The 12,387-nt window shown below is 44.4% G+C and overlaps 1 protein-coding gene across 3 annotated transcripts in view; it reads right to left on the reverse strand.

The window, feature by feature from the left end:
- The window catches only part of USP47 (ubiquitin specific peptidase 47), a 1,215,141-nt gene that overhangs the window by 73,900 nt on the left and 1,128,854 nt on the right, over window positions 1-12,387 (reverse strand). For all 3 annotated transcript variants that reach the window (XM_069223601.1, XM_069223600.1, XM_069223599.1), the window contains one exon: window positions 10,684-10,802. In XM_069223601.1, coding sequence (XP_069079702.1) covers window positions 10,684-10,802 — 119 coding nt within the window. The remainder of the gene's footprint in view (window positions 1-10,683; window positions 10,803-12,387) is intronic.

Consider the following 12,387-nt stretch of genomic DNA (forward strand, 5'->3'; position numbering starts at 1 on the left):
AGGGGGACTCTTAATCCCCTCAGCAGTGCTGCAAGCAGCGCTGCCCTGGAGGATTGAATCCGCCGGGACCAAAGTGGCGGAAAACCGCCGGGACCAACGTGGCGGAAAACCGCTGGTCCCAGCGGTGCGACCATGGCACTTCTGCCGCAGTCGTAATGTGCGAGTTTGCACCGCCAGCCTGTTGGCGGTGCAACCTCCAGAACAGGGTTGTAATGAGGCCCATAATATTTAACAAAAGCTATTTTCTCTGTATGTCCATCAAATGCATGTGCAAGAATAATGCCCTGCCAGAAAACGCAGATGCCCTAGTGCCAACAGATCCAGTGGTAGCACCAGATTCTGGCCCGCTCACCTATTCAGATTGCATGCAAAGTCACATGAATATACCTTAGTAACACTTCTAACACAGAATGTCACACTGATGCTCAGCAGTAGGGAAAAGCCCAATACCCCGTTGTCTTTTGGGTGTAAAGTCATGATCTGAACTCAAAGGGAGACCAATAGCTGCGCATTTCATGTTTCTTTCAATATGGGACACTTAACATCTTAGATTGTAATCACAATTGTATTTATATAGTGCTTACTACTCCTGACAAGACGTTGATCGCTTTTCAGCAAGCAGCCTGTTACTTCAGAACCCAAAAGGATTAGTGGTGGATTAGTATAGGGAAATATGAGTATAATATTAGTATAGTGAGGTATGAGTTAATTTCAGCGGATGACATGTGAGTCTGTTAGTTGGATTGAATAGAATAATGAAGGAATTGACGAGGGAAGAGTCCAGAAGTATTAATTGGGAGGTCATAGTAATAAGATGAGGTTTGGGATGAGTAAAGGAGAGATGGAGAAGGGAAGAGTCTGTAGAAAAGGATTAGGGAGATCATAGTAGTACAATGGGGTTTGGGATGAGTCAAAGGAGAGATACAGGAGGGAGAATTTAGTAGGGTGGTTTGGGAGATCATAGTAGTAAACTGAGGTTTGGGGAGAGCCAGGAGGAGTAGAGGAGGGAAGAGTCTAGAAAGGGTTATTCTGGAGATCATATTAGCAGAATCGGTTTGGGATGAGTCAGAGAGTGGACATAGAGGATAGACTGATAGGATGATGGTGAGGCAGAGTACGGCTTTCGAGAGAGTACATTTTTTAATTTTTTTCTCTTGCACAGTAGGACTGAAGTAATACATATAAAAATACATGAGTACATAGTGAGGGAATATATGTTTAAGGAATGTAATATATTGAGATTTAAAGTAGTATTGTGTAAACAGAAGTTAATTTATTTATGTACTTTTAGATAAATAGTACAGATAATATTTACCTATTGTGACAGATAAAATAAAACAGAGATTCATAAGCATTCAATCAAACAACTCATATAGAAACTATGCAATAACCTATGAACATGTTCAGTATAGAATATATATATATATATATATATATATATATATATATATATATATATATATATAATGCTTAAAGATTTTGCTGTATAAATGGCAAAAGACTGTCATTATCTAGCTTGGCGTGGATAGCACTGTGCTGATTCAATGCTTAAAAACTTTGCTAGATAAACAGACATTTGAGGTGAGCAAATCTAGAGTGCCCGCAGGTGTTGCAGAGTGCTCCTTACTAGAGCTGCTCTCTACCTAAACTTGGGAACTACCCAGAGTTCCCTATTCTCTTTTTTGCATGTGTGTGTGTATATATATATATATATATTCATACATACACATACATATGTACATTTAACCATAAGTAATATATAGATCTGTTAAACAGGTCTAAAGAATATGTATATATTTTAAGATAAAGTTATTATACATATCTGTACAAAGAAATACACACATGTAGATATATATCTATATAATCAAAGTATACATTTTTACATACAAAGGACTATGTAGTCCATTGTTGTTTGAGTATGGTAGTTATGTAGGAAACAGCCAACTTTTGAGTACTCTTCTGAAGATAAGATAGTTCTCAGTGGATCTTATACTTGGGGACAATGAATTCCATTGTTTGGGCACTTGAAAAGAGAAAGATGTACCACCTATTGTCTTTGTCTTGTATGGTGGGGTTTTGAGGTGGGGTGCCAATCTTGAGCAGAGGTCTCTTTGAGGAATGTATTTGGTGATTTTATTCCTGATGAAAAGTGGTCCTGTTCCATGTATTGCTTTGTGGGTGATACAAAGCAGCTTGAAGGTAGATCTTCTACAAACCGATAACCAATGTAGGGCACTCAAGGCTGGGGAGATGTGGGCATGTGGCTTTACATGTAGGAGTAGTTTGGCAGCCGAGTTCTGAATGCATTGTAGTTTTTTCATAGTAGACAGAGATGATCCATGGTAGAGGCCATTGGTGTAATCCAGTTTAGACACTACATGAGAGGTAGTAGCCTGGACTTTGTGTGGAAATCCGGAGGGGGGAGATGCGTCGCAGAGTTTTCATGGTGATGAAGCTTGATCTTGCTAATTTGTCCACTTGGACATCCATTGTTAAACCTTGGAGTCCACGGTCATTTCAAGGTTTCTAACTTCTTTAGATACTTTAGGAGGTGGTCCCAGATCGTCAGGCCAGGTGCAGAGTGGGCATCATTTTTCCAATCGCCATGTGAGTATTTCCGTTTTGGAAGAATTAAGTTTGAGATGGCTCTATGTCATCCCCTGATCAACAGCTCTGAGGCAACTGAAGATTTGTGTGCGAGTTTCCAATGTTTTCGGGGCATTCTAGTTTAAGGAGTATTTGTGTGTCATCTGCACAGTTGTACCATGTGAGATGAAATTCATTGATCATTGCCGGTAATTACTTCATGTAGATGTTGAAAAGCATGGGTGAGATGATTGAGCCTTGAGGGACCCCTGCTTTTTATCAAGTAGGGTTTGGATGAGAAAGGGCAAGTATGGACTTTATTTGTTCTGTTTTGAAGGTAGGTTGTGATCCAGTCGAGAGGAGACCCCTCTATGCCAGCTTTGTAGAGTCTTTGTATTAGGGTGTCATGGTCAATTGTGTCAAAGGCAGCCGAGAGGTCCAAGAGAACTAGTGCAGCAACTCCATTGCGGTCTACTGTGTTTTTAAGATCATCCCGGATGAGAACAGATTCAGTACCTCTTCCTGGGCAGAATCCAGTTTGATAGTCTGAAAATATGGAGTTAACTTCAATGAACTGTTACCCAGGGCGAATGCTTCTCTTTCTATTAGTTTGCCCAAGAAACATTAATTTGTAATTGGTCTGTAATAGTTGGGGTCATGCGGTTCCAGATTTTGTTTTCTTTAAAAATTGGCATATGTATGCCTTTTTGAGGTCTTCAGGAAAGATTCCTGTAATGAAAGAATTATTGATGATTCTTCTTACTGGTGTGGCAGCAGAGGTAGATAAAATAATTTTCCTAAAGATGTGTGGTGGATAAGGGTCAGAAGGGCAGCCAGAAAGGCCAGCTTGCTTAGATCAGGTCCATAAATTCACTGTGTGATATTTGTTTGAAGAAGTGTAGAGGCTGGGTTGGCTTACTTTTGGTGGTTTTCCTTTGTTTTAAGTAGGAGTCCAATGTGTCTGCCTTAGTTATGTAATGAGTTACCAGTATGTCTGTGAATTCTTGAGCAATAGGAAGAGTTCCTTCGACGCATTTAGGTTTTTGGAACTCGTTCAGAATTATTTAAATTATTTATTTGGAGATATAGGATTTTGAATTCTGTCCGATTAGTACCTTTTTTTTTATTGATGATTTGTATATTTTGTTAAGTTTGTGTATGTGAAGCTTGCCTTGAAAGCTGTTTGTTTTGAGCCAGTTTTGTTGCAGCCTTCATTTTTGTGGTTTTATCTTTTTTACTTCTGTAGTTCTCCAAAGTGCTTGTTTTCTTTTGTCCCGCTTTGTTTTTTTTAAGTGGTATTAGGATATCTAAAGCTTCCTGTAGCCAATCAAAGTTTTTTTTAACAGAATTTGTGTCTAGATCTGTGCTGGCTGTTAATTGTGTTACTAAGTATTCAAAATTGAGTTTATTCCATGGTTGATAGGTGAATGTATGTAAGGTGGTCTAGGGTGTGCTGATTTGAGATGTTTTATGTTGAAAAGCTACCAAATGGTAGCCTGCCCAAGTGACTCCTATGGAGCTTTGAGGGGTAACTAGATCTGGGTTTGCAAAAATGACATCTAGGATCTGTCACACGATGTGGGTGGGATTCTGCACAATCTGATAAATGTTCAATGTGACTAGGCCAATGATGATAGCTTTTGGATGGGGCATATTGGGGTTGTCAAACCAAATATTTAGGTCCCGAAGAATGCATATGTTGGAGTATAGAGTTGTAAGGTTTGAAACTGCATCTATAAACATGTCTGGAAATGTTGAATTGCTAAGTGGTGGTCTGTAGAGGAAGTTACAGGAGGAAGTTGGCGCAGGATTGCATCTGGTGATGAGGGCCTCACAACCTTATATGGAAATGTTGCACATTTTGCTGAGATTTGTTTTGTTTGTTTAAATACAAGAGCTAGTCTACCTCCTCTTTTGCCTATATGGTTGTGTGTGATACTTTGAGAGCCCAGAGGAACGGTTTCATGCAAACTGGGGCGTGGTCATCTCCCAACCACGATTCAGTTATTAAGAGTAAGTCAGGTGGTGTGTCCGTTAGTAGGACTTAGATATGGTAATCATTTATGAGTAGGAAGTTTAAAGATTGTGTTTTGATGGTGGTGTGATTTTGTCTTGTAGAAGAGTGATCAGTATAATTTGAACTGGTGGCAGGTGTGTCATTAGTGCTGATAGTGCTAGTACAATAGTGCTGTTTTTCTATATTTTGTTCCTCGTCCAACAGGCTTAGAAAGCATTTTGCTGGGTCTGTGCGTGTCAGTAGTGGAGATGGTGGTTGAGAGTGACGTGGTGACCTGTGTTCTTCTGTGTTCTTTTTGTAGAGTAGCTTTGAGGTGTAAAGACATGGAGATGCGAAATTGTGACCTGACCCCGTTCAGAAATTCGAGGCCCTCCTCCACCCGCAGGCTCTGGCCTGCGCCTCATCTTTGGTGTCTAGTGGGAGAGCTCTGCTCTTCTGCTACGCTGCCCTCAGCCTCTTTTCCTGTGCCCTCTCCCTTCCTGTGTGCCATATTGTGCCTTTTCTTGCATTCTCTATTTTTCCACTCATTCTCACTTTTCTCTCTCTTCTCTTTCCATCTCCCGGCTGCTGCTGGTCCCGCGTCCAGCCCCCCTTTTTTGCACCCTTTTCCTGCTCCCGCCTCCCAGCTGTCCTCTCCTCCCCCCTCCTTACTTAATGGCAGCCCCTGCGCAGCCAAAGGTGGCCCTAAGACAAGCCCGTCTACGACCCGACCACAACCAGCGTCTCCGGACCTGCCACCTCTACACGCCAGCAGCACTCATCGCACTCAACCCAGGACGCAACAACAACTGTAAGCAGGCATCACCAGCTGACACCCACAGACCCTTCAGCTTCCTCCGCTGCCACCAATCCTACACCACCACTAAGATCTTGGACCCGGCACAACCCACCCACAACGAAGACACTGAAATGCATCCCCCTCAACATATGCTCCCTCCACAAACACGCCACCAAAATCTGGGACCTCCTTGACTACACCACCACTGACATCGCTTTCCTCACCGAGACCTGAACCAATACCACCTCGGGCCCGGACATCGACATTCCCCAGGGATACAAGACCACCCGGAAAGACTGCGCCAGAGGGGGAATCGCCATTGTCCACAAGCCCAACATCCGTCTGAGCACACACTCCGAAGACTCCTTAAGCCTGATGGAACACCTTCATTTCAAACTACAGACCAGCCCGACATCCACCCTCAGGGGAACCCTCATCTACCGCCCACTAGGACCCCCCGCACCTTGCGCCGACTTCATCACTGATTGGACCACCACACGAGGCATCACAGTCACCAACTACAGCCTGCTAGACCTCAACTTTCACCTCAACAACCTACAAGACCCCAACACTGCATCCCTCCTAGACAACCTCCACAACACAAAGCTCAGACAGATGGTGATGGAACCAACGCACTCAGCAGGACACACCCTCGACCCCATCTTCACAACAGGAACCTACGTAACCTTCAGCCACACCTCCAAACTTTCATGGACAGACCATTGATGCATCCACTTCACCTTCAACTCACCCATCATCATCAGACCACAGTACCAACCATCCCATAGAAGCTATGCAAGAATCACCAACGACCAACTCACCGTCACCCTCGCCAACTCCGCCCCCTCCATCGCACACAACGACCCGAATACCGCAGCATGCCCCTTTCACAAATGGATCTCCGACTGCGCCAACATCATAGCCCCCCTCAAAAAAAAATCAACAGCACCCACGCCAAGAAAGCCAGCTGGTTCACCGCAGAACTCCGAAAATCCGGAAGCACCAGTCGACGCCTCAAAAATCTGGACAAACACCAAATCTACAGAAGCCCAAAACAACTTAAGAACCGCCACTGCCGCACACCACCAACTCATCAGAAACACCAAAAAGAAAGCTATAGAAGACAGAATCTCATCACACGCACGCAACAGCAAGGAACTCTTCATCATCACTTAAAGGAGTTTGCCCAACCGAACAGTGAAACAACAGACATCCCACCCTCACAGGGCCTCTGTGACAGACAACACTTACTTCCACCACAAAAATCAAGACCATCTATGACCGCTTCAACTAGAACAACCTACTTGCAGAACCCCCTCCTCCGAATCCCAACACCAACAAACCAACAATCACCAACTGGACCCACCTCACCACAGAAGTGGCGCTGAAGACAATAAAGTCCATACACTTCAGGGCCCCCACGGACCCATGCCCTCACCACATCTTCAACAGAGCCGCCAACACCATCGCCCCCAAACTCTGCCTCACCATCAACTGCTTCCTAGCTGCCGCTGCCTTCCCTGATGACTGGAAACACGCTGAGATCAACCCCATCCTCAGAACCCTCGGCAGACCCCACCGACCTCAAGAATTTCAGGCCCATTTCTCTGCTCCTATTTCCAGCTAAAGTCATTGAGAAACTCATCAACAGCCAACTCACCACCTTTATCGAAGACCACAACATCCTCGACACCTCCCAATCCGAATTCAGAAAAAAACATAGCACCGAAACGGCCCTCCTGGCCGCAACAGATGATATCTGCTTCCTGCTGGACAAGGGAGAGACGGCGGCACTCATCCTGCTGGACCTCTCAGCGGCCTTTGACACGATCTCCCACCACACCATGATATGCAGACTTCACAAAGCCAGCATCAGAGACAAGGCCCTCGACTGGATCCAATCCTTCCTCTCAGGCAGAACCCCACACCCACCACCTGTGGAGCTCCCAAGGGATCCATTCCTCAGCCCCACGCTGTTTAACATCTACATGGCACCTCTGGCTACCATCATCAGAAGCCACGGTATCAACATAGTCTTCTATGCTGACGACACCCAACTCACCCTCTCCCTATCCAACGAACGGAACACAGCCAGACACAACTTCCGCGAAGGCATGGGAGTAGTTGCCAACTGGATGAAAAACAGCTGCTTTCAACTCAGCGCGAACCAGACAGAAGTACTCATTATGGGCCCTCAACTCGATGCATGCAACGACTCCTGGTGGCCGCCCACCCTCGGAAACCCGCCCAACCCCACGAACCAAGCCTGCAACCTCGGGATCATCCTGGACTCCAAACTCAACATGGTTTGCCAGATCAACTCAGTCACTTCCACCTGCTTCCACACCCTACGCCCTCCTACGCAAGACCTTCAAATGAATCCCCCTTGAACACAGAAAGACAGTCCAACACGCCCTCATTACCAGCAGATTGGACTACGGCAACACGCTCTATGCCGGGATCAACAAGAAACTCACCCGCAAACTACAGAATATCCAGAACGCCGCCGCCAGACTGGTCCTAGACCTGCCCTGACACTGCCATATTTCTAAACACCTGTGCACACTACACAGGCTCCCAAAAGAAAAAAGAATCACCTTCAAGATCCTCATCCACGCACACAGAGCCCTCCACAACACCGGACCAGCCCACCTGAACAGGCAACTCAACTTCCAAGTACTCCACAGGACCCTACGCTCAGCCCAGCTCTCTCTCGCTGAAGTACCCTGCATCTGGAAAACAAGAACAGGGGGACGCTCCTTCTCCCACCTCACAGCCACCACCTTTAATGCCCTTCCACTCCACTTCAGACAGACCATCCCCCTCCTCAACTTCATGAAGGAGCTGAAGACATGGCTTATTGAAGAACCACCTCACTGCTGATGCTACACGTCTCTCCCACAGCACATCGAGACCCTTGGGGGTGAGTAGCTGCGCTATATAAACACTCATTGATTGATTGGGAAACTGTTTGTGATTTTGATTTGGTGGTGTGTGTTTTTGTGGAGTAGTGAGAGGAGATATTGAGGTAGTGGTTTTCTATGAAAGATTTGTATGTCAGTGGTATTCGAATAGTACGGGGGGTGGTGATGTGCTTCAGAGAAGAGTGTATGTGTCGTGTAAGAAGGGATGGACAAGAGTTATAAGAGTGTGTTAGATGTGATCACTGGAACAGGTAATATGTGTGGTGGAGTGGAGCATGCGAATTGTATGGTTGTGTGTAATTGGTAAAAAGAGGAGGAGGGTGTTGGTGGATGGTGTGATGGAAGGCTGACTATAGGTTTCATTATAACAAGGGGTCTGTTAGGAGCAAGTAGAGGATACAGCTGGTGTTTTGTACGAATATGGAGTGTGTGTCTGGATGCATTAAAGTTAGGTTTAATGTGGCATTGTGTTGTGTTGGTGATGTGTGTATGTGTTATGGGTTTAGGAAAGAGTTGTGTTTTTTTGCTAGAATGAAGGTGCTGTAGTGTTGTAGTTGGGGTAGAACTGTGTATAGGAGTGGTTTGTTGGGGTTTCTAGTGGTTGTTGCAACATTTAAATCTGTATGGGGTTTGTTTGTGGTGCACGAGTAGAATGCCTTTGGTGATATTGTGTTTGGATGTTTGTGGATGTGGAGGGCTTAAGGTGGTACCTGGTAAGTGAAAAATTGGGCAGCATGCCTGGCCCTAGGCTCGACCAGAACAGGCCCAAACAGGCAACTTCATACAGTCACTAGTAGAAAAAACAGCAGTTTAAGGGGACTACGTCTGAACAAAAACCAAGATGTAAAATCATACAGACACGGGCAGATCAAAACAGCAGTTTGAAAATACGAAGTTTGCAGAAAGAAAAAAAAAGAGGCAAATGTAAACAGACATTGGTAGGGGACATGCACTTAAAAAAAAAAAAAAAAAAAAAACTACAAAAATACACAGAAAGTTTGTGTTCTTATCACCTTCTTTGACTCTTGTTCGCTGGCCTGTTTAGGGCGCAGAGAAGCTGGGCTCACAAGATGGAGGTGGCTGTCTTGGGGTTACTTCCACAAACTTAAAGGGCCAGTGTAGGTGTCAGAGACAGGCTCAGGTTTGCCTGGGAGCTAGTAAGCCAATCAACAAGCCCAGGCTGCTGCAGCAGGAGGAAGGGAGGTGCTTCTCTATTCAGAATCTCATTGGATACAGACGGGCACAATCCACACTTCCTTGCTTCCAAGATTCTACTTTTTAGTTAAGGGACAATTTTGAAGCCACTGAAATACTTCTTTTCGCGCACTTAAACTAATCACTTTTTAAAGCCAAATAAGAATGCTGCATGCACTTTCCAAGCACAGTTTAAAACCACAGAGCAGATTAAACAGACTCCTAAACACACTCTGGTTAGCTACTGAGGTGTATTTTGCCTTTTTTAAACTTAGTGGGGGAGGCTTAATCCAGTCTTTGGGAAAACTAGAAGGGAAATTCATACAGTCACGGTTTGAACAAAACAGCAGTTTAAAGGTACCAAGTTTGCAGATAGCCAAGAAGCAAATTCAGCCACTCACAGGCAGAACAAAACAGCAGTTTAAAAGGACCATGTTTGCAGGAAACCATGATGTAAATTCATACAGACACACGTAGAACAAAACAGCAGTTTAAAAATACTAAGTTTGTAGAAAAACTAAGAGGCAAATCTAAACAAACACAGGTAGGGAAAAATCACTTTTTAAAAAATTACAAGAATACACATTAAGTCTGTGTTCTTACCACCTTCTTTGACTCCTGTTCACAGGGCTGTTTAGGGTACAGAGAAGCTAGGCTCACACGATAAAGTATGTGGAATCTAATTATGTGTCTTGCAGAGGGGTCGAATTATGTGTGATTTTTTAGGGGAAAACAAAATGACAAATGTCCCTGATATGCTAGCCCAGTGGTTAGAAAATGTTTTTTTGTCAAGCACAATTATATTTTGTAAGGCCGGACAGGGAAAAAGAGGGACTGACATAACATTGTAAGGCCTTCGGATGTTATTTCAGATGACCGGTAACTACCACAAGAAGTTGGCTGAGGTTCCTCCGTCAAAATACAACACTTCTCAAACTTTTAAACAAGGAGGAGGAACCAAGAGAGGCATGGACAGGACGATGGGTCATTTGCCTATTTTTAGTAAATGCCCTTTTACCACCAATCACTAAATAAGGACCCTAATCTATGCACTTTCGAAATTTGCAGTTATAAATCACCATATACATCTTTGAAGATGTATTTATAGACACTGAACTCTGACAGCATATAGTTTCAGTATGAACAGTTACTCTTTTTTAAATAGTGTATTGCATGCTCCTTACCTTCAAGGACCTCTAGGAAGACTTCTAGGTTGCCGGAAAGGCTAATTTCATCTTCATATACATGATAATCCAAAAATATAGTACCAGGATTCTTCCAGGTTTTCTTGCGAAGGCGAAACCTATAGGTTTTTCAAACACAATTTAATTTTACCAGTACTGTCTTTGTTAAAAGAATATTTCAAAAGTAGTGTATAAATCAGGTAACACACAAACAGGAAAATTAACAAAACCTCGTTTCATAGGCCACATTTTTGCCAATTAGCCATGTAGGAGGAACATTAAAATGGGATTCAATAAACAGCTGAGTCATGTAATACAAAACGGTCGCAGAAGCAGCACAGATCAAATGTCTTTTTAGAAAGAGGCTTGTAAAAATAAGATTTTAGTGGTGTCTAGAGTAGATGGCAGTAATGGACAAGTTACTTATCTTCGGTAACGCCTTATCACGTAGAGACAATCCTTAGCTGCAGATTCCTTATCTTAGAATTTCCCCAAGGCATTAGTCTGGATCCAGAGATTTTTTTCGAGCTGTACCCCTGCGTGCCACTAGGTGTCGTCGATCGGCTCTGAGTCCGTCATTGGTGCTGGATATGACGCTGCAGGTCCTGTATAGGGGCCACCCCAGTGCACTGACGTCAATTCTTTTCTTTCTGCACCAGCCAGCGCTGATCCAAAGAAGAGCTACCCTGCAGTAACTTTTTGACCTGATTTTTTTTTTTTGCCTTTTGTCAAAGCGTTTTTGAGCATTTCTACTCTTGCTGCGTCTTAGCGTAAGATCGGGTTCAAGCCCTGCGGATCCTGCAATCGGGTGATTTCCGTGACGGATCTCCAACTCGTGTGGTTTTGGTGTCATGAGCGCGACCATAGCCTAAAGTTTTGCTACAAGTGTCAGGCCATGAATTCGAAGGCTTTAAGGTAGCAGTCCCTAAAGGTGATGGCGGCCTGGCACTCGGCTCCACCTAAGTCCTGATCTCGGTCGAGAGAAAGGTCTCGGGAATCGGTCACAGAGCCCCCATCTTCTTTGTCTCACTTCTAGTCCTCGGGACATTCAGGAAAGTTGAGGCATAAGAAGAAGTAGAAGAAGACGAAACGTTCTTCGACTTCACCTTGTCAACTGGGCAACAAGACGTGGGAGCGTACTCGATCGAGGCCTCCATCTGCAGAGCCTAGGTCTAGGCTGACTTCACGCTTCCCAGAGTTTCCGGGAGCCGGAATGACCTCTGCCCAGCTTAAAGAATTTTATGAGGCCGTAAGTCTCATCTTTGAGCAGTCCAACTGGCCCAGTGGAGTAAGAAGGGGTGTCGTGAGACTCTTGACAAAGTAACAAGACCACTTAGTTTTGGGCAGCAGCAACACCGAGGATGGGGGGACTGAGTCCAATTCCAAACTGTGTGGCAGCTGTTGACCTACCCTTTCGGCTAGCTAGCAGCACCTCACAGATATCATAGATAAAAGTGATTTGTGGAAGCCCATCACATGATACTGTTAGACTCCCAGGGAAGATGTAGTGGAAACAGATCATGCCCCATTCTCTATGTTATACAAGTCTCATACGCATATCTTGGCTCAATAGGATTTACTGAAGCAAATGCATTCTCGGTAAAAAGACATGAAGTGTGATTATGAGGATGATGAAACCAGACACTATCACAACATCGACCAAGAAAGTGAAACTTAGAAACACAGTCCCACCCTATTTGTCAC

The sequence above is a fragment of the Pleurodeles waltl genome, chromosome 3_1 (genome assembly GCF_031143425.1).
Source record: "Pleurodeles waltl isolate 20211129_DDA chromosome 3_1, aPleWal1.hap1.20221129, whole genome shotgun sequence".
NCBI classification, from domain to species: domain Eukaryota; kingdom Metazoa; phylum Chordata; class Amphibia; order Caudata; family Salamandridae; genus Pleurodeles; species Pleurodeles waltl.